At 47.8% G+C, this 26,635-nt stretch overlaps 1 protein-coding gene across 5 annotated transcripts in view; it reads left to right on the top strand.

Annotated features, from left to right (window-relative positions):
• The first annotated feature begins 389 nt into the window (after positions 1-389).
• The window catches only part of NFATC2 (nuclear factor of activated T cells 2), a 155,692-nt gene continuing 129,446 nt past the window's right edge, over positions 390-26,635 (top strand). For 2 of the 5 annotated variants that reach the window (XM_053574545.1, XM_053574547.1), the window contains exon 1: positions 390-670. Coding sequence is in view for 2 of the 5 variants with exons in the window: in XM_053574542.1 (XP_053430517.1) it covers positions 16,271-16,403 (133 nt within the window). In the remaining 3 variants the exon portion in view is untranslated. Of the gene's footprint in view, positions 671-16,036; positions 16,404-26,635 lie in introns of those variants that run through there. The other 3 variants (XM_053574542.1, XM_053574544.1, XM_053574546.1) reach the window with 2 other exon arrangements.

Below are 26,635 nucleotides of genomic sequence, written 5' to 3'. Positions count from 1 at the left end.
TTGGGCGTGATTGCCCCAAAGCTGCAGCGGGCTGGGGAGGGCGGCGGCCCGGGCGCTCCTCGGGAGCAGCTCCTGCAGCGACTTGGACACTCGCGCGCCTCCTCCCCCCCTCTTTTCGCCGTCGCCCGCTTCACTCCCTCTCCCTGACTTTTCTCCCGAACAATCAGGGACTTGTGCTGGCGGCCGAAGGAGCCACGGAGCTGGCTGGCCGCGGAGGAGGCGACGTCATGGATTCCTGAGTGTGAAGTTTGCAGGAAAGCCCTTAGTTCTGGAGATGGACGGGATCCAGTGGTTTCCATGGCGCTGGATAAACAGGAGGAAACAGTGAGGGAATCCCGTTATTTTACTGCATTGAAAGCCTATAAACACGGAGCGCGGGGAAGGAAGTCGCTTTGCCTCTGGAGTAAGGCGGATCGCGGAGCCGCGCCGACTCCGCCGCGCCGGGAGCCGGGAGGCGCGCAGCCCCCGGGCCGCTCCGAGGCTCCTGGGCCAGGGCTGCCCCGCGGGCACGCGGCGCGGGACGCGGCGCCCCCTCGGTCGCCGGGCTGTAAAAACAGACCCCCCCTTTGCAAACACACGCCGGCCCCCCGACCCCTCCAGATGCAGAGAGAGGCTGCGTTCAGACTGGGGCACTGCCATCCCCTCCGCATCATGGGGTCTGTGGACCAAGGTAAATGACTCTCCTCCCCTCCAGCCTTTCCCTCGCGCGCCCCCCAGCCCTTTGCTTCTGCTCCCGGCCGGGGCAACCCTTCCAGCCCGGGGCGGAGGTCGGGGCGGGTGGCCCCGAGGAGCCCGCTTTCCCGGGCACATAGGTAGCGCGGGCAGCGGACGGGCGCCCGCGCCCTGCGCCCCGGCCCAGGAGGGCGAGCTGGGGAGCTGGCTAGACGACAGCGCGGGGGCAGGGAAGTGTCCCAAAGCGGGATTCCCTGGGCCGGTCTGTCGGGAGGATTTTCCCCAACGCAGGACACCAGACGCATTCTCGCTGCTAACCGCTGGCTGCTTAACCATTTCAGCACTAGGCTTTTGACAGCAAATGCTATTACGTTGCCTTGTTAATATTATTACTATTATTATGACTATGAATATTAATACTTAGGTGTTTTTTTCTTTTAAGACAGCAGACTTCACATTTTACTCTGTAGGAAATAGAGTGAGGAAGACTTTGCTTTCTAACAGTTACAGCCGCAGATGCTCTGGGACATATAAACAATTTTCTCCCCCCTTTTGGATGCGCCCGATGGGTATAGCGGTCCAGCCCCCACCCTTTAAAGTGCAATGTACCATCAGTTTGTTTCGCATTCTGATTACTTTTCTGTTTCACTTTGTTCTTGCTTCTTTCCCCCCTCCTCTGGGATACAGCCCTGGAATCGTGCTCCCCGGGTCTTTGGGGAGGGAGGATAACGTTATAAGAAGAATATGATATGAAAATATCCCATCTGGTCGGGATTGTGGAGGGATTTCGGCTCTACAATCATTAATCCGTCTTTAAACGTGGAAACCGGCAATGCCATATTTTTCAGAGGCCAGCCCTGCCTTGGGGGCTGGGGGGCACTGCCAAGTGGGAAGGGCTGCAGGAGTTAAGTGAAATAAATTCGCGTAGGAGGAGTTAGCCTCATGTCATAAAATCAGAGTTGAATGTAGGTTTTGTGCTCTGCGTGGCTGATTAAAGTTCTGGGGTTTGGTGGGGGGGGGAAGAAATGACAATTTCAGTAAATAAACCTGAGTTTTTTGAAAACTAGATTGAAGCCAAATGCCTCGGGTTAGGTAAATGGTGTGCTTTGCCACAGGAGACCTCAATGACACATATTTTTAGCTGAGTCGCTTTTTGAAAGCAAGACCCCTGCCAACACTTCAAATGTTTTAACTAGCCTGGTTTATCCCTCCCCCTGCTAGTGGTCAGACCTATGACATAATGGCAAAAATTTTACGAATATCGCATCATCTGTAAAAGCGATGCTCTGAGACATATTAAGGACTCAAAACGGTTTTTACTGTCATAAATACGGAAACCAAGTGTTTGACGTCCTGGTGGTGGTGGTGGTGGTGGTGGGGGAGACAGACTTATGCCAACTGCAGCTCTATTTAGAAAGAAAGCAAACTTAGAAGAGAAATTGGGCTTCTGTTTTACTGTGTGATCTAACACAAGCCTCAAATTTTATTGGGGCTGCTAAATCTCTGCTCCAGGTGTGTGAACTTGCTGCTCTGTTAAGGTTTCAAAGTTTGTGTATTTTGTGTGTATATGTGCATTGGCTACCCTCCCCAGTCTAAGTTCATGTGTGCAGGGATTGTGGGTATGTGCACGCCAGTGTGTGTGTGTGTGTGTCCATGTGGGAGACAAGGGCACCGGATTGTTCCGGGCGAACCACACTTGGCATGCCAAGCAACTGGGTACGCGGAGTACAATTCCAGGCATTAAAGACAGCTGGCTTGACATAGGCTGATCCAAATGCTTCGACTGTGCCCTGCACAGGGGTCTCTTGAGGGAACGCCCAGCACCCCTTGAAATCTAGCCATCAGACCTACCATGTGCATGCAGATGGGTGGAGCCATTAAATAGAGAACAGAAATATTTGCATGGTAAAAAGAAAAAATACAGAACTTTCTGAGCACCATTGGGCTGAGGCCCTGGGAAAAACTGGGGATCTGAAAGAGGTAGGTGTATTCCGTTTTATCTGAAGTGAGAAGATGGAAAATATTTCAGGAATAAACAAACAGGGTGAACTTCGTTCACTCCCACACCCAAACTCCCTGCCTTCAGGGTTTATGCCTGGCCACATCATAGCTGTGTGATCTTGGGCAAGTGACTTGACCTCTCTGTGCCTCACTTTTCTTAAATGTAAAATGGAGCCAATAATGATGCCTCCCTTCTAGGGTTGTTACGCACGTCGGTGAGGTCCCAAGAGAAAGCAGCTAAAACAGTGACTTGCTCAGAGGTGATGCTGTATAAATGTTAGCTGCAATTCCTTTTATATTAAAGATGCAAAATAATAACTGATGGAGAGAAACTGGTTTTCACAGGAAAAATTCTTTGAAGAGATGCAGTGCTTTATACCTGCCAAGGTACTTTTTTAAACTTACTGGAACTTCACAATGACATAGATAGGGTTAAGATCGTGGCTTGTGAAGCCTCAGTTTCCTCATTTGCAAAAAAGGTATAATGATAGCATCAATTTCATAGGATTTTCTTGAGCATCATATGAAATCACACATGTAAAGTACTCACACTGTGCTTAACATTCAGTAAACACCCATCAGATGTTATTGTCTGACAGTTGAAACAGTGAGACTTGGCTTTGCCCAGCAAATTAGTAGCAAGGTGCTGGCACACAGTAAGTGCTCAATTGCTGTCCATGATGGTGAGAGCAAACATAGTAAGCTTTGACTCAGAGTCTGGCTTTGGGACTATGTGCTTTATAAGTATTGAGTCTTTTAATTGTATTTTAATTTTAATTACTTGTCATATACAGGATGACATACTTCTCACATACAGCAATCCTTGTCTCCTTCATGGACGAGGGAAGTGGCGTACAGGGAGCTGCAGTAAGTAACTGGCCAAGTGCTACCCAGCAAGGCAGTGGTAGAGTCTTAATTTGAACCCAGGATCTTGATCCTATGCTCTCCTGTCTCTGAAACTCTCTAACATTATTGTAATTTTTTGTAATACTATTGGACAGATGAGGTAACTGAGGTAGGAACAGATCCTGGTTCTGGTCTTCCCTCGATACCATGTCATTAAAAAAGAGACATGTGGGAGGATGTGAAAGGTAGAAGGGACACTGTTAAAGATGGGGAAACTGAGGCAGCAGCTGACTTATGAGTCAGGGAGGGCTCCTTGCTTTGATGGGCCTCTGGGGAAGGAAAGCATGGTGTTTTCACTTTCACTAGAGGAAGAAAGTCCCCAGCCGGCCATCGAGAAGGCTCCAAGACACATGATGAGAGCTCCTCCACCTCCCCCTGGCTGGTCCTTCCCTTGTTACTCGTACAGCCCCTCCCCTCCTTCGGCCCTTCCAGCCCTTCCTCACCTCCTCTCAGAACTCCAGAGACAATCACTTGTCTCCCAGAGGCACCTCAAACTGTCTTTATTAAGAACATTTTCTTAGCTTTGTGTGCCAGGTCTCCTATTTCTGTGAGTTTCCAATGGGTCCCAGGTAGCGCTTCTACTACCCCATAAGTTAGTAGGTTGAGTTCTGAGTCAGAGGTTCAAATCCTGATGCTGTCACTTGCTAACGTTATGGCCTTGTGCAAGTAAATTCACTTTCTTGTGCCTCAGTTTCCCCATCCATAAAAGAGGGATAGTAATATTACCAAGAGTGATTTTTAATAAATATAACACCTGGGTGTAAACCAATCAGAACAGTAGAAGCAGAATTCCAAGACATTGCCCGGTTGGGGCAGGCTTTAACTCTTTATCTGATGATTTGTGGGGAGGGTCCCAGGTAGTAGAAGTCCTTAGAGGACAGGAAAAAGTGTGAGTGTGGGAGACAGCAATTTTTTAACAATCTAGGGAAGTTTGCTGTCTTTTAATAAACAATATAACCCTCAAATTACCCACTCAATAAGTAATTGCTATCACTGTCATTATTATTATATAATTTATTAATGCAACATTTAACTTCCCCCCAAATAAAAAACAACCCCACCGAACCAATTCCCAAGGATTTACTCATTCATTTTCTCATTGGATAGTTCATTTAGTACATCAGCGAGTGACTAAATATTTCACATCCTACCTAGAAGAAGTCAGTTGGGTTTTTGCTCCTTTGCTACAACAGGAATTTGGGACTCTCTGACTGTCCAGCCTGGGATGGAGGCCTCCTCTGGGCTTCGAGCCTCGCCCCCACGCTAGCCCCATCCCACCCATCACACTGATGGTAATTATCTGACCATTTGTCCATGTCCTCACCAGATGTAAACTCTAGGAGCCAGAAGCCACATCTCTCTTGTTCACCAGTGTAGCCTCCTTGCCAAGAGGAGGTCTGGTACTTAATGGACACTCAGCAATGTTTTCGGTTGAATGGAGGCTTGGAGGAATGAATGAACTATGAATGGATGATATGCAGTGGGGGTGCCATGACAGAATAAAGGCCACAGAATAAGACAGACTCTGAACCCCTGTGCCGTCTTTCTGATTTACTCTCTTCTGCCTCCCTTTAATTAAGACAGAGGCCTTTAAACTTGCACATTTTCCCACCTGGGGCTGGTGACCTCAGTAGGACCCCTCCTGGGTCATGCAACTGGCATGCACCTTTGTGTTGTCATCTGGAGTAAATAAGCCCTAATAAAAACAGCAAGCCACAGATGACAGTGATGATGAACATGACAGCAGCCGCCACTAACTGTGTGCCACTATGCACCAGGAACCATTCCAGGGGCTTTCCATGTGCCACCTCATTCATCCTCTTACCAGCCCTGCAGTTATGATCCACATTTTGCACAGAAAGATACAGCCAGGGGTCCATCCCTAATCAGTTGTGGCACTTGGATTCAAACCCTCATCACTACACTCCTCCCTGCCCCGTGCTATGCTGAATGATAACAATAAGGAGGTAAAATTTTCCCTGCTGGACATATACCACATGGTAAACCACTTTACAGATACTAAATCTCATTTGATTCTCACCAAAATCCCGGAGAGCCTGGAATTGAATGTGATCCTCCTTTTAGAGAGGAGGAAAACCAAGATGGGAGTGGTCATGGCATTTCAAGGGGCAGCAGTAGGCCTAGCTGATGCCACAGGCTTGGCTTCTAAGGGCCACCGAGTCCTGACCCTCCCACCGCCCCCCCCACCCCCGACCCCCTTGCAGCAGGACCGTCCAGCTGCGATGGTGGGCTGGAGAGGAGGGCCCAGCCCCTGAAGGAGGCAGCCTCCACGAAGCCTGGAGTGGGAGCCTTTCTCTTCCCTTCCACTTGACTTTCTGCACCACACAATGGCTCTGGCAGGCCCTATGTCCTCCCGCCCAGTCTTCCCTCTTGGGGTTCCCTCTTCTTTCCTTCACATCTTTCTTGAAGACCCAGCCCAGTTCCATCTCCTCTCTGATGTAATGTGTTTCATCCACATTTTTACTGCATCTGTTATGGACCAGGTACTGTCCAAGATGCTGGGGCAGACAAGGCAGGTGAAGAATGTGCCTCACGCTCTGGGGCAAGTGAACTATGGGACATCCAAGATGATTTCAGAGAGTGTCAAGTCCTAGGGGCTAACACAGGAGACTGGGCCTGCAAATGACCTTGTGCGTGTGTGCGTGCTCTGTGTTGCAGCTAAGTGTATTAGTTTCCTATGGCTGCTATAACAAATTACCACAAACTGGGTGGCTAAAAACAGCAGAAATTTATCCCTGCACAGTTCTGCAGGGCAGAATTTTTAAATCAAGATGTTGCTGGGCCATGCTTTCTTTCTCCAAAGGCTCTAGTATAGAATCCTTCCTTGTCTCTTCCAGCTTCTAGTGGCTTCTGGAAGTCCTTGGCATTCCGCGGCTTGTAGGCACATCACTCTGACCTCTGCCTCTGTTTTCACGTGGACCTCTTCCTTAGACACATGTGTGTTTATTCCTCTTCCAACAAGAATAGCAGTCAATGCACTGGACCCCTCAGGTCTAATAGGACCTCATTTTAGCTTGATCACATCTGCCAAGACCCTACTTCCAAATAAGGCCCCGTTCACAGGTAACTGGAGTTAGGAATTGAAAATAATTTTTTGGTGGTGGGGGGCTGCTTAATGGATAGTAAGAAACCCAGTGTGGCTGGGTCAGAAGGGGCAGAGGGAGACTGATGGGAGATGAGATCATGTGGAATCTTATAAGGAGCTAGAGTTCATTCTCAGGATACTGGGGAGCCCCTGGGGGCATTCTAAGCAGCAGTAAGTGTGGTCTGATGACTCTTTTGAGTGGATCATACTGATCCTCGAGTGGAGATCAGCCTGTAGCCAGGTGGGAGCAGATGCTAGGGTAGCAGGTCGGAGGCTGCTGCAGTGGCCCAGGCAGGAGGCAATGGAGGCTGGAGCCAGTGTGGGATCAGAAGCGGCACCTCCCAGTCCAAAGAGAACTTCTTTGGGGTTCTCAAAATGTGTTTCCTTGAGGCTGGGCATCCATAGCTCAGTGGTTAGAGTGCCGGCCCCATGCAGGGTCAAACCCAGCCAGGAGCTGCTTAACAACAACAACAAAAGTATTCCTTTGAGCCCTGGAATTCCCAGGGATGATCCCTGACCTAGGCCCCTGGGGATAGAGGCCACTGATTCTGTGTACACACAATCCACTTCAGATGTCCCTTCCTCTTGGTGGAGCCTTGGATTCTCCATGTCAGCTCCTTCTTCACCCTCCGCTGTCACTGGGAGTTATAAGATCTTTCTTCGGCGTTTCATCGTAATCCAAAAATGTCCCTCAGCAAATCCACCCCTAGCTAAACACCCAGGAATAAACAGCCTGACTCAGTGATGAGGATCAGACTCATGTGGGACAAAATCATTTCGATGGTAGCACGGATGACTTAACAAGTCACATTGCACCTGCTCTATGCCTTAGTTTTCTTTTCTTTTCTTTTTTAAATTAAATCATAGCTGTGTACAATAATGCAATCATGAGGTACAATGTGCCGGTTCCATATACAGTCTGAAATATTTTCACTGAACTGGTTAACATAGCCTTCATGGCATTTTCTTAATTATTGTGTTCAAACCCTTATACTCTACACTTAGTAAACTTCACCTGCACCCTTCCAAGATGCACCCTAGGTGTGAACCCACCAGTCACCCTCCCTCCACCCTTCCTCCCCCTCCCTCCCCTCCCTTGCCCCCTTCTCCATATTCGTGTACTGAGATTGGCTTATCGCCTTCATATGAAAGCTATAAATTAGTTTCATATTAGGGCTGAGTACATTGGGTACTTTTTCTTCCATTCTTGGGATACCTTGCTAAGAAGAATATGTTCCAGCTCCATCCATGTAAATGTGAAAGAGGCAAAGTCTCCATCTTTCTTTATGGCTGCATAATATTCTACGGTGCACAAATACCACAATTTATTAATCCATTCATGAGTCGATGGGCACTTGGGTTTTTTCCATGACTTAGCAATTATCAATTGGGCTGCAATAAGCATTCTGGTACAAATATCTTTGTTATGGTGTGATTTATGGTTTTCTTAACTGAAAGGTTGGGGCAGGGGAGGAGGGGAGGTGGTGCCCGTAATCCTCACCTATGGGAAGTGCTTGGAGGTTTAAAGGAGATTCGTGCCCATGACGTTCTCAGTGTAGACAAAGTGGTCAGCTCAGGTTAGCTGCCTTTTCCTTTTTATTATTATTTTATTGTTTTAAATTCAGTTTATTACTTTCTTTTAGCCAAATAATTTTATAAGAGTCCCTGAAGGGGACAAATCACTTTTCTGGGGTTGGGATCCCTCACCTCTGTCACTCAGCCCATGAGCCCTGAGGTGGTCTGGAGGGTCTAAGAGAGGGAAGGCTCTTGGCTGGGTGGTATGGGGGCGCCCAAGATGCATAGATGGGCTGGTTGACATTCGAAAGTCAGATAAAGTAGTGTGAAGCCTAGCAATTGTGTTGACGAAGGAATAAGAGGGAGAGAAGTCGATGCCCTGCTTTTGTGGAGGGAGCAGAGAGGAATGCACTCCAGGGTTTGGCCTTGCTGACGGGAGCTGACGATGGGTGGCTTTGAGTCAGCTTGCTGGTCCTCATCACTCCCTGACTTCAAAGATTATGAAATTGACACAGATGTTGGAGTCTGCAGAGCATCTGGCAGGAGAGAGAATGCAGAGGAGAAACACAATCCTGGGGGTTAGTCATTGAGTAAGACAGCTTGAGTGACAGAGGGGGGTCAGTGGGCCAAGACTCATCGGTAGACTGGTTGAGAAATGGGATGGGAGTGGGTAGAGATTACAGAGAGTAACCCCGCCCCCCATCCGCCTGCCTCTTGAGGCTCTGACTTAGAAGAAGACGGGGAGGGATGGTGAGATCTTCTGTACAGTTAAGGACAGGGACCGTAGTTTAAGGGAAAGGCAAGCTGTCTTGTTTCCCCAATCTAGAAGGAGGCCATTCCTGAAAATGGCTTTTCAAGAGCATGGGGAGGAAAATGAGGTTACAGGGGAATAAAATGTGGGGGGAGGCACCAAAAATCTTGGTAATTATGGTGAACCATATTTTAATGTATTATTTTAAAAATCAAAATCAATGCCAAAAGGCCACCATAACCTAAAACATAAAGATTTTAGGTAGAGACAGGATCAGCATGACGCCCGTGGCACTGGAACTGATCCAGTCTTTATTAAAATTCTAATCATTGCCGGGTGTGGTGGCTCACACCTGTAATCCCAGCAACTCTGGGAGTCTGAGGCAGGTGGATTGCTTGAGCTCAGGGGTTCAAGACTAACATGAGTAAGACAGAGACCCCTTCTCTACTAAAAATAGAAAAACTAGCCAATTTAGGTGGCGGTCGCCTATAGTCCCAACTACTCGGGAGGCTAAAACAAGAGGATTGCTTGAAACCAGTCATTTGAGGTTGCTGTGAGCCATGACGCCACAGAACCCTACCTGGGGTGACAGTGTAAGAGAATGTCTCAAAAAAAAAAAAAATTCTGATCGTTTGTTCACCAAGGACTTTTCTTTTTTGTTCATTTGGTGTTTTAAAACATTGTGTGAATACATAATTTATTTGATAATTTATATGATTTATACGATTTGATTACATAATTTATTTGATAATTTATTTTTGGCCCCCTCTTGAAGTTTGCTGCTGCTGCCTCTACCCCAGGGTGCCTAAAAGTCAGGGGCCTCTGTCCGTAAATTATAATATTAACACTCGGAATAACAATGAGTCCCAGGCGGGGCTTGAACTTGGAGGGGGATCATTTCTGGAATCTGGTAAAGAATGTTCCTACTTTTTGAATTAGACTTGAAATGTTTCAAGGCCTGCCTTTTATAGGCAGTGTTTTATTATAATGGGGGGTTGTCAGGATGTGGGGTTTGTGATGAAGATTTGTGATTTATTCATTACACAGATGGTCCTGACTTATGGTGGTTTGACTTACGATTTTTTTGACTTTACGAGGGTGGAAAAGTGACACATATCCAGTGGAAACTGTACCTTGAGTACCCATATAAGTTTCAGTGCCGTATTCAGTAAGTTACTTGTAGTCAACACTTGAGCATGACAGGGGCTTTGTGTTGGATGATTTTGCCCACCTGTAGGCATTCTGACCATATTTAAGGCAGGTTAGGCAAAGCTAAGCTGTGACGTTTGGTAAGCTAAGTGTATTACATTCGTTTTCAACAAGATATTGTCAATTTCCCATGGGTTTATTGAGCTGTAACACCATTGTAGGTTGAGTAGCACTTGCATGATTTTCAGGGTATGGTGCAAAATGGAAATGCATGACTACTTCTTCAAAAATAAAGAACTTTAGGATGATGACAGCAGAGCATGCACCCAAGTGCAGGGTTCTTCTAAGTTTGGGGTTCTCTGGGGCTCCACATGCTACACCTGTGATTGCTACTCAAGTTAGCTGTGTTTTCCTTAGTCATGTTAAAGGAGTATTAAGAGTGTTGGAATGGTAACTCAGATAATATCTAATTTACCGCCTCCTGTTGTACAGGAGAAACTGAGACCCAGAAAAGTCAGGTGTCTTGCTTAAAGGCTACAGGGTAAGTTAGAGGAAGAACTCCAGCTGAAATCTAGGCCTTCCAGTTCTAGGCTTTTCCTTGGTATACCACAAGATCAGTCTAGTCTGAGCCAGACATTTGTGTCTTCATTCCTGTGGATGCCATTAACCTTCAGGAAGGTCAGCCTGGAGGGGGAGGGAGGGATTTACATCTGTAAGTCTTGTTATGATGACCCCAGGAACATATTTTCTATAACAGAACATTTTTTTCTTTACAGAGAACAGTCATTTTTCTTTCCTCTGTGTCTCTCCGTCTCTGTCACTCTCTCTTAAAGCTTTTAAAGAGTGTTTTAGAGATGGATTTTAGAGTTACTTGGTTTCTTTGGAAGCATTTTCATGCACTGATTGATCTCAGGGGGAAGGGCTGTTGGTGCCTTTCTTCCATTCATTCTTGTGCCTACATGAGCTGGGGACTATTCTAAAAGAGCAAGCATTCGTTGTCTAAAATTCAAATTGAACTGGATGTCCTGTGTTTTTATTTGCTAACCCTGACAACCCTAGATTGTTAGGAAACCAAATCATGCCCTTGTGTGGCTTACATTCAAGTGAGAGGAACAGGCAACAAACAGATAAACACATACACACATGAATAAAATACACCCCCCCGAGAAGGGCTGTGAGGAACGCAGGGCACAGAGGTGCCAGGGCATGCCATTTTTTAAATGGGATCAGTAGGAGGTGACATTTGAGCTGAGAAGTGAACAGGGTGAGGCAGTGGCCAGGCAGCCTCAGAGGGACAGTAGGAGCAAAGCCCCTGGGCTGCGGTGATGCTGGGAGTCTTTCAGGAACAGGTGGCAGAGGGAATAGAGGCAAGACTGGCAGGAGGCAGTGGACAAAGAGAGCTGGTGGGTGGCGGCTTGTGTAGCCCGCAGAGGGCCCTGCGGACCAAGGGCTTGGTATCCGATTCTAAGAGTAATGGGAAGCTGCTGATGTATACTCTTTTATTATTATTCTGGTATTTTTATTTATTTATTTTTCTTTGTTAAGTCATAACTGTGTACATTGTTGCATGTATGGGGTACTGTGTTCTGATTTGATATACGAGGTGAAATGCTTACATTGAACCGATTGACCCATCCATCCCCTCGCTTACTTATTTGCTTACTCTTTTCTTAAAAGTTTTGAAATGGGCGGCGCCTGCAGCTCAGTGAGTAGGGCGCCGGCCCCATATGCCGAGGGTGGCAGGTTCAAACCCAGCCCCGGCCAAACTGCAACAAAAAAAAATAGCCGGGCGTTGTGGCGGGCGCCTGTAGTCCCAGCTGCTCGGGAGGCTGAGGCAGGAGAATCACGTAAGCCCAGGAGTTGAAGGTTGCTGTGAGCCGTGTGACGCCACGGCACTCTACCCGAGGGCCATAAAGTGAGACTCTGTCTCTACAAAAAAAAAAAAAGTTTTGAAATGTACCATTGCATTATCTTATCCCATTCTTCCATTGGTCAATTGATTCATCCATCCATGCATTTATTCTCTCTTCTATCCATCCATCCATGCAAATTTGTCCCCCCCAAAACCCTCCCTCCTCCTCCCTCCCCCTCCCCTCCCCTTCCCTCCTACTTTCTGGACTATAGTTATGTCTTACCATTTGTATGAATGTGTAGGTGATTATATATTGATTTCATAGTAGTACTGAATACATTGGATACTTTTTTTTTTTCATGCTTGAGATACTTTACTAAGAGGAATATGTTCCAGCTCCATCCAGGTAAACATAAAAGATGTGATGTCTCCATTGTTTATGGCTGCATACTATTCCATGGTGGACATACATCACAATTTGCTGATGTATATTCCTGAAGGTTCCCTCTGGCTGCTCTGTGTAGGAGCCAAAGTGAGCAGCAGGTACAGAGAGGGGGCTCCTGCAATCACCCAGGCCAGAGATGACAGGGGTTGGGTTATTGGTGGGGGGGAAGAACAGAGAAGTTGGTGAGACATGGTTAGATTTGTGTTGCATTTTGAAGATGGGGCTGCCCCACATTTGCTGAGGGTTGGCATGTGGCTGTGAGGACAGGAGAGGACTTCAGGACCACTCGGTGTTTGATGGGAGAACTGGATTAGTGAGTGTGTAATACATGAGTCGGGGGATGGGGAAAGGGGCTTCAGAGGATGTAGGGTTTGGTTTCGAATGTGTTCACTTTGCAACACCTGTTAGATCCCAAATGGAGATGTTGTGTGGAAATTGGATGATGAGCCCAGACTTCTGGGGAGAGCCCCAGAGTGTAGACAAACATGAGTTTTATACCAGAAGGTGGAGAGGAGAGTAGAGCTGGGGCTGTGCATACCTCCATGGACTCCTTGAAGGAGGCGGGGGACTCAATATCCTAGGGTGCTAGGGGAAGCCCAGGAGTCAGTGCTTCTTGAATATTTTTGTTAGAATCAAGTTACTGTCCATTTTAACAGGTAGCCTAGAACAAGAAGAGAACTCACGGATGGACCAAAGGATGAGAGTCTCTGCGTCTCTTGTCCTTCCACACTTTCCTGCCTCTGTTGCCACCACGGTAGTGCAAGCCCCCATTATCTTTGCTTGGATGGCTGAGAGAACCTCCAGTTGAACTTCCTACTTTAAGCCTTGCCACCTGCTGTTTCTCTCCACACACAGAACCCAGAGGTTGTTTAAAAACTCAAATGTAATTGTGTCATGCACTGCCTGAGACACTTTGGTCATTCTCTATTGCCCTCAGACTCCAAACTCTCAGCTCAGCCCCCCGCTTAGCACCTGGGCCTTATCTTACCCCATCTTCTCCTCCTGAGCAGCTGCCATTCCAGTCTTCTTTCAGGTCCTCCAACATTTCATTCTTCCTTCTGCCTTGGACCCTTTGAATGCCCTTCTCCATCCGTCATTAGATCTTCCCCTCACTATCCCCTGGCTAACTTCTGCTCAACATTCAGCCCGAGCCTAGGGAATTCTCCGTCTACATCCCAATTTCCTTGAAATGAAATCTGTGACACGTCTTCCTTTCCTTTCAGTCAGGTATCTCCATTTGTAATTAAACTTTGGGGTAAATGCTTGTCCAGGTGAGCTGAGTTCTTGGGCCAACGTCAAACAGTACCAGTGTGTGCCAGAAGTCTCACACGCTTAGTGACTTCACCAGCTTCCTATTGTACTTTGGTTAGAGAGATTTGGAAAAAACTCAAAAGCCAGGGTACCTATCGGTTAGCTGCAGGTCAGAGAGAAGGTTGACAGACCTGCAAGGCCTCCAGGCAGCGTCTAGATGCATCAAGATCATGCATTCTGCTCTTGCTACTAAGAACATAAATTATTTATTTTGGGATTGAAAATATGCCTTTTCCTCAACCCAAACCCCTACCCATTGAGGTGGCCCTTAGAGGAGAAAACTCTCGTTCCCCACTGTTCAGCAGAAACTCTCTGTTTTGGGGCCTAGATTCAACCCCTTGCCTTTAAGGAACTCGATCTGCTTTGGTGCAGACTTCAAATCATAGAAGCTTTGAAAATATACCCAGTGTTTAGAGTGACCACTAAGATAGGTAGGGGCTTATTTAGAATGTCCTGAACTGTCCTCCCTAAGGCTGAAGGCTTTATAGCTTTTGATCAGTTGTAAAGTGATCTTGTCTTTTTTATTTCATTTTATTACCGGCCATCTCAAGAGGATGTACAGTTGGGAATAAGAATTTGCCCTAGCAATTTGGTTGCCAAATAAACCTCAGAGAGGTAAACTCTTAAAGAGAAATCTAGGATCTTTTTCATACAAGAAGAATCAAACTCCATCCGCCCATCCATCCCTGCAGATACCTACTCTTCTGTTGATCAATCGATCCATTCATCATTCAAATATTCCCTTCCATTTACCCATCCATCCATGCAAACTTCTACTCTTCCATCATTCAAGCAATGCATCCACATGCACTCTTCCACCCATCTGTCCATCCATACAGACATCCATTCTTCCATTGATCAGTTGATTCATCTATCCACACAATCATTCTTCCCCACCCATCCATGCATCTATCCATCTACCCCATTCATCATCCAGTCATCTACACATCCCTTGTACATAAAGCCGTGGCCTCTACCTTCATGAATCTTAGAGGCTAGTGGAGATAAAATTCTCTGATTGGCCCAGGTAGGTCATTTATCCACTTCTTTGCCAGGGGAGGATGGGGCAGCTGGGTTGATAGTGCTACCATGATTATGGTTAGTCATTTTCCAAAGGACACACTGGGGTGCTGTTACGAGAAGAAGGGAGGAATGATTCTGCAGAGGCACAATTCACTAGGTGAGAGGCATGTAATCATTAGGGGGTGGAGGAATGGGAACACCCATTCCTGTAGTCCCAGCTACTTGGGAAGCTGAGCCAGGAGGATTGCTTGAGCCCAGGGCTTTGCAGTTGCAGTGACCCATGATTGCATCACTGTAGCACAGGCAACAGAGTGAGACCCTATCTTAATAAAATAATTGAACAAATTAATAAAAACTACTTCACTCAAGACTTAAGGACTCAGGAGCTTCAGAGAGGGACCTGGGGATGATGTGTGCCTGTTACCCGCCAGCCTCTCAATCAGCACTGAACTCATTCTTCCTCCAGGACAGCCCCTTGGAGCTCTGGCTCCTTCTTTCCCTTCTCACAGCCAGACCACACTCCCCCCAGATCTTCCCAGCAGTCAGGTTGCTTCAAATGTCACCTCCCAGAGGCCCTACCTGACCCCTGCCTCCCAGCCTGGATTTACCCCATGCCCCTGGTGAGTTCTCTCTCACCCTAAGGAGATGCTGGGTTTCTGTTCATCTCCTTTCCATCTACCCCGGTCCCTCGCCGCCACAGCCTGAGCTTCCCGCGACAACAGTCCCTGCTGGGTGCCCAGCAGCCTGGCAGGGTGGCAGGTGGCCAAGAAGTGGAGCTGTACAGATGGGACCGGTGCTCTCAGTATCTGCGAGTCCTTCCCAGGCCCTGGGGGATTGGGTGGGGGGTATGCAGGTGTCTGAAGTGCCAGGGGAAGTCACACGACACAGCTTGGGCACATGGGCATCCTGGGGACACAGGTCTGCAGTAGAAGGGAGTCGGTGTCCCCCAACCCTCTTGGAGAAGAAAAGCGAGGGCGAAAGTGTGGGATCAGTGGGTGCCTTGGGGCAAAACTGCTAGTGGCAGCTGCTTTCTTGTCTAGACCCTAGGTCCGGCAGGGCGCATCATGCTCACCGGGAAGGGGTAGCGAGCGCCCGGCGGTGGCCCAGCCCATTGCTGAGCGTGGTGCCCGGCCAGGGCGGCCAGGGCGGGCGAGCAGCCTCCTTCCTCCCGGGCGCCAGCCAGCCCGGGCGCGCGCCCCTCCCCCCGGGCCTGGTGGCGGCCCCGCCCCCGCTGGCCTGGCCGCCCTGTCCCCGCCTCCCCACCACCCCGCCACCCCCTCCTCTGGCTGCAACAGGTGCCTCCCGAGCAGGAAGCTCGCGCCGCCGCTGCTCTGCTCCCTGGGCGCGTCCAGGACCCGCGGCGTTAAGCGCGCGGTCCCCGGACCCGGCGTGCGTCCCCACGAGGGAAGTGACCTCGCCGCTCCAGCCACTTCCCCGCCAGGCGTGCTGCGGGCTTCGCCTTCCTTGGCGAGGGGCCACGGAGAAAGCCGCGCCTACCCTCGCCCCCGGCCCCGCAGTCCTCCCGCCTCCTGGAGCGCCATGGACGCCCCGGAGCAGCAGCCGGACCCCGACGGCGGGGACGCCCCCGGCCATGAGCCAGGAGGCAGCCCCCAAGACGAGTTCGACTTCTCCATCCTCTTTGACTATGACTCTTATTTGAATCCTATCGAAGGTCGGTGGAGGCTCCCCCCGGCCTGGCCCCCAAGCCCGGGCAGGGGCTGGAGCCTGGGGAGTGGGTCCAGAGCTCCTCCGGGCTCCTGATGCCCACTCCCTCGGGGGCCTGAAGGGGAGGGTGCCCCTACTCAGGTGAGAGGGAGGGGAGGTGGCGTCAGAGACCGCTGCCACCCTTAGGGGGCGGTCGGCTCCCTCTTGCCCTGCAGGGGAGTCAGTTTCCAGTTACTTGCGACTTCTCCCAGAAGGCTTCTGCTAGCACAGCAAAACGTGCGAGGCTCTGGCTGTAGGGAGGGGTCTGCTGGCTCCTTCCCCGGGGCTGAGTTGCTAGAGGGTCATGGAAGGGGTTTATTTGCCTTTGGAGGGAGGAGGTGAGGAAGCAGAATGAGTTAATAGGGAGGGCCCATGCCAAAGGGGTTGCCAGTGCGTGGAATTGTCAGGGCTGGAGGCTGCCCCTTCCCTCCAGGCATCTGAGTGAGAGCACTGACCCCACCACCTCGTGTGAGCAGCAGTTGTTGGAGACTTCGTTTATGAAACTAAGGAAGAGGTTGTGTCTGATGCTGGAGGGTGGTTTGACTTTGGTTATTATGAGGCCGGCCCATTTCCTCTCTGGGTTCTGCTGCTGCGTTTGCGACTCCCCCCAAGTGGGTCAGTCTGAGCTTTATTATTAAGTGCTCTTCTGCCCCTCGGTTGTAACGGATTCCTAGGAGGAGGAGTTGGGGTGGAGGAGCTGGCGTGTGGATTTAGGAGGCTACAAATGGTATCTCCCCAAACTCTGTCAGCCTGTGCCTTCAACTGGGGGAGGGGGCTGGGGACTTCCCCAGGCTGGGCGGAGATCACATCTGTCATTTCATGCCTTTAACAGGAGCATTCGTCAGAAGGAGGAGGAGGTCATATGCCCAACCTCACTGTATTTTTCTGGTTAGCAGGTTGTCTTGGAAAAAACAAAAAAACCAACCAGGCTTCCTGATTTTGACAGCCCAGCCCCGCCAATGCTTGTTGATGGCTCAGGGCAAGACTGTTGGTAACTTCCAGACGGGCTCTGGGCTTGCCTCCATCTGGTGCAGGAAGGGCTTGTGTTCACTGGCTCATGTGGGAAGCCTGTCCTGGGTACTCACTGGTTCTCACATGCTGGGTTAGGCAGATGAGGGGAGAAGTTTTCACTTTCCTTCCCTCAATGTCCTCACTTGGCCACGTGAGGTGAGGAATTTGAGTTTGGGTATCACCTTTGCTTGGACACCTGGAGATGGTGATTAGTAATTTGGGGTTTGGGCTGGATATGGAAATAATCAGCGAGCAAAAGAGACCAGTCTCCTGGAGTTGCAATCTGAAGGACGGTTTTTGTTTTGAAAAGATACAATTAAGAATCTGCAAACGATCCACCCTCACATCAGTGGTCTTTCTGTTCATTAAGATTAAAGTCATGTTTTGCAGGGAACTAATACTTACACCCCTCCCAGATTTGCAATCAACTATCTTTTATTTTTTATTTTTTTAATTTGTGTGTGTGTTGGGTGGGGGGATTTCCGGGGAAATAGTTTCCAGGCCAAAGCTGAAGGGAGGTACTTTTCATAGTTTTTCTTGGCAAATGATGTTAGGTGGCCACTAGATGGGTATCTAAATGACCACAGAGAAAGGCCTGGAATCTTTTTTTTTTTTTTTTAAATAAACTTTATTTTTTGGAACAGCTTCAGAGTTACAGAAGAATTGCAAAGATAGCACCACATAGTTCCCACATGCCTAATAACCTTACTCTTTCCTCATTATTAACATCTTCCAGAAGTATGGTGCATTTGTTATAATTTATGAAGCAATATTGACAGATTGTTAACTGAAGTTTATTCTTTATTCAGATTCAGAATGTCTTTGTTTTTTATGATCTTGACAGTTTTGAGGAACACTGGTTGTAGATTATTGCAGACTGTCCCTCTGATAGGATTTTTCTGCTATTTTTCTCACGATGAGAACAGCGCTATGGGTTTGCAGGAGGAGCACTAAGTTAAAGTGCGCTTCTCATCACATCAAGGGCACATACTGTCAACACGATTTATCACTGAGGATGTTAGCCTTGACCACCTGGTGGAGGTAGCACTTGTCATTTCTCCACTGTGCGGTGACTCCCTCCCAAGCTAGGCTGTTTGCAAGGAGTTCCTATGTGAATCCCATGCTTAAGGAGTAGAGAGCTATGCTCTGTAAAATAGTGACTCTTCACTTTTAAGTAGGCAGCACAGTAGAGTTACCACCCAAGAAGAGCTGGGACATGGTGATCTCTTGCGCAAATGTGAGCTGTCCCCGATGGAGTCTGGCTCTGGCTTAACCAAATGTTAATAGCAGTCACCTTTCTCTGCATGTGCATGATGGAACTCCCCAAGGGCCAACACTAGCCCTTATCTCGTTATCAGGCTCTGCCCCAGGTGACAATATACTGGTGATATGTGTGTGTGTGAAGTGTTACCTTTAACTGTGGGCATGAGTGTGGCAGAAGCTGAGGAAGGAAAAGGGCTGCTAGTGGGATAGACACCGTTGCTAGAATTGGTAGAGGGAAGTTGGGTGCTCATCTTTTTTTGAGCTTTAGCATGTAGCAGACGTTTAATAGTACTTTGCACTATCCCTCTGGCGTGAGCAGGTAGGCACTGTTACCACATTTGACAGAGAGAGACACTGTGGCGCAAAGAGGTGGAAAGCAGAGCTGGTAGTGACAGAGCTGAAGGGTGACACTGGACGGCCTGCTGCAGAGCCTGGGTTCTCGACTTCCCTGCGAAGGCTCTTCTCTCTTTTCTTTGATGAGAGACACGTGCAAAGCAGTTAGTAAGGGGCCGGGACCACAGCAGAGCTGGAATTTAAGATGTTTAGGGACAGGGTGATATTGAGCAGGTCATTGACCCTCTCTGGGCCTCTCTTTGCTTACCAGTAAAATGCCTGAAATTATAATACTTACCTTATAAGATTGTTGTCTACATTGAATGAGTTAACCCACTTAAGTCACTAACATAGGGTGTGATTTGCTACTAGCATTTTATTAAACATTGCTTTTTGTTAATAGAGGTGTTCAAGGACCGTGAGCCATTGTTTATTTGCTTGCCCACCATTGAGTGACTATTGTGTTAGATTCTGGGGAAACAATGGGAACCAGGGTCCAGCTGCTGCCCTCACAGACCTGAGCTGGTGTTTTTAACTGTGGTGCTGCTGTTTTCTCTTGTTTAATGACCTTAACTAGTCCCTCTAGTAGCAGGTTACGTCACGTGGAAGTGCCAAGTACCCTGGCCTTGTTCTTTAACCTGGCATCAAGAGCACTTCCAGTATTGGCCTTAGGTTGAGGTGATGTATTACGTTCAGCAAGTGTCCCATCTCTGTTCCCTTGAGAAGATTCTTTTTTTTTTTTTTTTTAAGACAGAGTCTTACTCTGTTACCCTGGGTAGAGCGCCATGGTATCAGAGCTCACAGCAACCTTAAACTCTTGGGCTCAAGCAATCTTCTTGCCTTAGCCTCCCAAGTAGCTAGGACTACAGGCACCCACCACAACGCCAGGCTAGTTTTTCTATTTTCAGTAGAGACAGGTTCTTGCTCTTGCTCAGGCTGATCTCGAACTCGGGAGCTCAGTCCACCCACCTCAGCCTCCCAGAGTGCTGGGAATAAGGCGTGAGCCACCATGCTCCGCCATCATTGAGAGTTTTTATTATAAATGGAAGTTGGATTTTTATCAAAGACTTTTTACTATCTGTGTAAAAATACAATTGTGTTCTTCTTGACACCTGTTACTATGTTGGCTTTATTAATGGATTTCCTACTATTGAAACATTCCTGGGATGAACCCCACTTTGTTACTATGTATTATTTCCTAGTCATGATGGCATCTGTTTGATCACATTTTACTTAAGTTTTTTTTTTTTTTTTTTCAGTAGGATTCATTGGTGATATTTGCCATGCTCTTTTTTGTATGCTATCAGGTTTAGGTTTTCTTCCTTTTCTGTGCTTGGGAACAATATACGTCTCACTGGAGCTCTCTGGTTTCTAAAGGTAGGATAAGATTCCTCTGATAATTCTGGCACTGGTACTTTTTTGTGGTGGTGCTTCTGATGGCCTTCTCTGCTGTGTTTATAGAAATTGGTCCATTTATACTTTCTATCTCTATTGGAGTCAGTTTTGGTGAACTGTTGCCTTCTAAGAAATTGTCCATTTTCGTCTGCCTAGGATTCAACTTTATTTTCTAGAGATGTACAAAGTAGACTTACTTCTTTTTAGCAGAGGAGACAGAGTACATAGTAATAGCCAGACTGGAGACAGGATGTGGGAGTCCTGATGAGGGTGGGTGCTGCTGAGCCCAGCTTGGAAGAGGGAGACGTGCTGTCGGCAGACAGTTGAGGAGTTGAATTCCCCTGTATATGCTTGGGAATTCGATGGATTCTTACTTCTCCCAACTTGTAATGCATCGGGAGAGATGGGGGTACTGGGATGTTCTGGTCGCTCCCTGGAGGTTGGCTGGCTGATTTCCAGTGTACTATGTTGCAGAAAGACAGACATACTGGGAATGTGTGTGTGTGGTCAGTAGGTGTGTTGTGTTCCTCCTTCGATTCCTGGTAAGCTAAAGCATATAGCAACTTTGCAAAGCAACCTTGACCTTTCTGAGAGGAAAGAACCCTCCTCTGATCACTGCCCTTTGCTTTGTAGAGTTCACTCCTGTAATCCTTAAACTGCTGGGGTCCCAGACCTTTGAAAAGCTCATGAAAGCCACAGGCCCGACACAGACACATACCCCATGCGTATGCACGCTACACGTGTGCACCCCCCTTGTGCAATGCCCTCCTTCCATGTCCCCACTGCCCTACAAACTTCCCCCCATGTGCTTTTTACACCATTTCTCAGGGGGAGTCACAGCCCCTTCTGTGGCTCATTCCCTCCTGTGGCCTGCACTTCAACTTAGGAATACCTGCTCCCAACCCATTCACAGGGGACAATTAAAACCTCATTCGTTCAGCAAACACACTGAATACTGGTGTTGTGCCAGGCCCTGGGGGGTGGTATAGAGATAAATTAGATGTGGTCTCTGCCCTTGCCTGCCCCCTGGCTATTATGGGACACAGCCTGGTAAACAAATAGGGACAAATGAAGTGCTGTGATACAGTATCTGGGTTTCTTTCTTTCTTTTTTTTCTTCTTGGTACTTACTAAAAATAGAGTTCTACACTAAGCAAGCAGGTTTGCTAAACACACGTGACATTCAGAGACATTGCCGTCTGTGTTGAGTTAAGGACAGGCCTTAATAAGCCTGCTTTGGACAAATAATGTCTCCAGGTGCAGCAGGAAAGGTGATCTGAGGGCCAGAATTGAGCAGTGGCCTCGTCAGGGAGGCAAAGGAAATGGGGATAATGTTGCCTTAATCATTCTTCACTATTGAACACGTGTCATCCTAGCTTCAAATTAAAGGCTCTCTGTTCTTCAGGGGGCCTTAGAATTTGATCAGGAGTAGAGGCTCTTAAAACCTTAAAGCAGTGTTATTCAAGTTGGTACCCAAGGCACTCAGAGGGTAAATAAATGTGAAGAATGCAGCATGAGGTACGAGAAGGTCTTAGTCCTGGCTGTGCGGTAGACCCTCAATAAGACCAGGCTCTTTGGGGATAAGTTGGCTTTGCTGAGACTCGTGCACTGGGCAAATGGCAGGGCAGGCCTTGAACCTGGGTGCTTGGGGCCCTGAGTCCCTGCCAGTAGCTCATACTCAGAGCAGCAGGATCCCAGGTGGGGCTGCGTTCTCCAGCTTTGTCCCAGGTAGGGTGTTGTGTGCACATTTGCCCCTTAGAGTTGATATATAGTTATAAATTCTGTTTACTTGTTCCCCTAATGGGATTACACCATTATACAATTTCTGGCAAAAATAGAAATGGAGAAGGATGGGATAGGAATGGGAGTTCTGCTATTTTTGTGTTTCTTTCACATCCCAGTGAGTGGTCCTTCATGCCTCCCAGGGTATTAGACCCAGCCACTGGGTCAGCAAGGCAGAGCTGCAGATCTAAAATCAGAAAATCCTGGCTTAAGATGCTGCCTTAGCTGCCATACACCTGGGTGGCCTTGATTAAGCAGAAGTCCCTGGCATGTAGCAAGCATGCAATCAATATTTGCCAAATAAATGGATGAAAAGCTTCAGAATTCCTGATGCGCGTACTCCAGAGCACGTGGTTTTCCTTCTCTGGGCTCACATTTTCTCAGCTGTGAAACGGGACTGGCGTGGACAACGCTCACCCATACAGACCCTCCATATGCACAGGCGCGTGTGCAGGGTGGGCGGTATATACATGCACACGTGTATTCCTGTAGTGTGAGGATAGGGCTGACGTGAGGTTTCAGGGAGGCCATGTATTCAAGCACAAGATGACAGTGGTGGAGGCCATGGTGACGGACTCTGCGAAATCTAGCTGTCCTGAATTCTTGAGGCATTGGCCTTGGACTTTGATGACTTCTGAACCTTAAGAGAAGATGGATAGCAAATGAAAGGGCGTGCTGTTTGGTAACTAGAGAGGACTGCTGGGCTTGAGTCTGCTGCTATAGCAAATTATCTAACTCCCATGCCTGTTCAGTTCTGACCGTGGAACTTGGCTGGCTGCAGAAACTTCTTCAATTGTCCAGATACTGTGGCTGGGTGGTTCCCTCTGGCTGCCTGTCTTGGCACCTCCCCAGGTATCACGCCCTGGCCCCAGGGGACTACCTGAGCCAAAGGAGGAAGGAGTACCCTGAAAGAGCAGCAAGCTGGGTGCACTGTGGCTTCCTCCCAGTGGAGGGACTTCTTCCTTCCTCCCCCCAAACAGGAATAGACACAAGCTCTGCAGAGCTCCAGCCATACTGGGATTCCCCAGGCTGTTGCCCAGCTAGGTCTTTGCTGATCGTTCCCAAACTAAGCTCAGGAATAAGGCAAGACCTTGACCCTGGGGCTCTTCCTGGGATAGGCCAGGGGCTTTCTGCTTCTTTACTTGGAAGTTACCTGGTGCAAGTTTCCCAAAACAAGAGGAACTGCCTTTGACTTTTCCCCTGAACTTTAATTATAAACTTTTCCCAAAATACGTATGCAAAAGTAGAGATAATGGTATAATTAACTCCCATGTTCTCAGCACCCAGCTTCAACAATTATTGTTTTCTTATTTTTATTTAGTGAAAAGGCCATCTTAGCTTCAAATATAATTATTGATGATAATAGTAATAGCAGTCTTATTCCACCCTGCCCATAGCAGTCTCCCCCACCCCTGATTACTTTAAATTGAATACCAGATTTCATAATATTTTATCAATAAATAGATTCATATGTATCTCTCAAAGATAAGGCCTCTTGAGAAAAATCAAATACCATCGATAAACCTAAAACAATTCCTTAGTCTCAGCTATCCAGTGTTCAAATTTTTCTCCTTGCCGCACAAGGGTCTTTTTATAGTTAATTTGTTTGAACCAAGATCCAAACATGATTCATGTGTTGTATCTGGTTGACATGATGATTATGCCTCTTTTATTCTATAAAAAAATGCCAGGAGTCTACTTTGTTGCCATTTATTTGTTGAAGAAGCGAGGTCGTTTTGCCCGGGAAGTTCTGCACACTTTGTATTTTGGCCGTGGCATCCTTGTGGTGTCTTTCAACATGTTTCTTTGTCCCCTGTATTTTCTATAAACTGGTGTTTAGATCTAAAGCCATGGGCCTTGAATCTTCACTGCTTTTCCCCCCATCTGCCAAAGACATATACCCACGGCAGGCTGTCAGCCATGCATAGGGCAGGAAGATGGCTTTTCCTAAGTTGGTATTTGTGGTCCTCCCTGTTTTATAACCTGAGTTTTGGGGAACAAGCATTTTTTTTTTTTTTTTTTGAACTGGGCCTATTTTAGTTAATAAAGCGTATTTCTAAAAGCCAGCCCTTCTTGTGCAAATTTTAATTGAGCCATGCCTGGGTGAACTTTCTGAATGGAAGAAAATGGTCTGCAAAGCTCAGGATTTATAAAGGTCTTTATCAAAACAGGCCTGCTTGGGCATGCCTGCAAAATCGGGAATGTTAAATGAGGAGAGGAAAAACCCTTTAAGTCTGAAATGCCTGCAGAAGTGATTTTAAAGGCTGTAGAATGGGGCTGTTTACCTGTATAATCCTAAGAAGGTGGGCTGCCAGTCTGAAGTCTGCAACATCACCTCTGCTGCCATGGAGCAGGGAAGAATGTCTTAATAACCAGGGGTTGGCAGGGGCCACCGATTAAGTGTGCCCACCCCTGGGAACGTGGCACTGAAATGAAAGCTCCTGGGGAAAAGTAAAAATAAAGAACCTGTCAGTCAATAAGGTATTAATTTTAAATCTCTGCCCCCTCGGCAAGGGTTGCATAGGGCCCACTGTCTTCAAGGGACGTTTCCATTTGGATTTTAATTTGACTGAAAGAAAAGTGGAAATCAGCTTTTCAGGCTGTGTCGGGGGATGTGGGGATCAGTTGGAGATGAAGCTCCCTGAGGTGGCTGGTGTGAGGCTGAGGGCTCCTTGTATGTTAGAGGATAAAAAGAAGGGATAGCCCCCCCACCCACCTGCAGGCCTCTGAGGGAGCAGGTGGATTTAGCTATGGTCAGCCCCGTTTCTGCAGAAGGATTATCTCAAGTCTATTACTGTTAACTCTTCTCACCAGACCATTCCTTCTCCTTTTGGGGAGGAAGCCGCCCCAAGTCCTGCTCCCTGTCTCACACTCTGCTTTCTTCTGTTAGAATCCGACTCTCTAAATCACAAGTTTAATCTCAAATGGCTATCCCTCAACACACAGGGATAAATTATGATGTATTCATACGGCAAAATACTACTTGGCAATAAAAAAGATGTGACTGTTGCGCTCAGTATGAAGGACGCTCAGATGGGATGTTGAACAGAAGGAGTGAGACGTGTCCATACTGTATAATTTTATTCACGTGATGGTCAAAAATAGTCAAACCTAGACTATGGTAAGAGAAGTCAGTGAGGGGTTCCCCTTGGGTGAGGGGGACAGGCTAAGGGAGACACAGGAACCTTCTGGGAGGACTGGAAGTCTTCTCTGTCTTGAGTATATGTGCAAACACAGAAAATGCATGAGATATCCTCTAAATAGTTGTGCATTTCACTGCAGGTAAGCGATGACTTTGGTTTGAGCCCCAGCTTTTCCCCTGTCGTGAACTTTAACTTCTTTAACACGGAAACATTGAGATTACCTCCCTCCCAGGGAAGTTGTAAACTGGAGAGAGAGAGAGAGAGAGAGAGAGAGATAGAGAGAGAGAGAGAGAGAGAGAGAGAGAGAGAGAGAGAGAGAGAGAGAGAGAGAGAGAGAGAGAGCGGGAGCGCATGTGAAAGCTCCAGGCACAGTGAACATCAGCTATTAGAATGAATAAAAATAGGAATCTCCCTGGAATTCGTCAAGGCAGAAGGGCTCCTTTAAAGCAGCAAGAGGCAGTTCTTTCCATCCAAATTTGAGGATGGAGATGAGTCCTTGAGTCTGCCACATGCCTGGGCTCTGCTGCCCCCATCTAAAAGGTGACTTTGAGGTCTGCAGGTTGTAGATTCCATACATTCTCCACCCCTCTCCGAAAGTAATACGTGTCAGCATGCGGGCGCGTGTGTTTTTGCAAAGGGCCATGCCAGCAGCCGGTCTGTAAGCCTCATTGCTCACAGATCACCCTGGCCTTAATGGCAGCCTGCCTGGGAGGCACTACCAAGTCTTTCTCTCGGCCCTGTCTGGTGAAGGCAGACAGCTGTCTTAGCTGGAGCAAGATCAGCAAAGACCATAGCATTCAAGGTGGCTTTTTCCAGTGGTTCCACATTGACCGAGACAGGATGATAAATGTCTTTCCTTTCCTTCCTGGCATTTCTGGACCTGATTTATCTGGATGGAATTTCTTGGCTTTCAGGCCCCATGTCTGTATGTGTCACCTCTGAATGAAGGGTGTGACAACCTGACTCTCATCATTATTTAAGTCCCATGATTCATTAATTGGGAATCCAATTAGTGTTGTGCGTGTGTACATGGCTGGGGACAGCAGGGGTCCGGGCAGCTTATTGGAAAGTTTGTGGAGTGTCAGACTTACTATTTAAAGGTAATCGGTCACTTTTTTTTTTTTTTTGCAGTTTTTGGCCGGGGTTGGGTTTGAACCCGCCAACTCCGACGCCCTACTCCTTTGAGCCACAGGCACTACCCGGGAATCAGTCACTTTTCAAAGAGGTTCTTTCCCATAGGTGGTGCAAACTGACCAGATGAAAACTCCATCCAC

This window comes from Nycticebus coucang, chromosome 21, assembly GCF_027406575.1.
Source record: "Nycticebus coucang isolate mNycCou1 chromosome 21, mNycCou1.pri, whole genome shotgun sequence".
Lineage (NCBI taxonomy): Eukaryota > Metazoa > Chordata > Mammalia > Primates > Lorisidae > Nycticebus > Nycticebus coucang.
The sequence above is the reverse complement of the archived record's forward strand: the minus strand, read 5'-3'. Positions and strand labels throughout refer to the sequence as shown.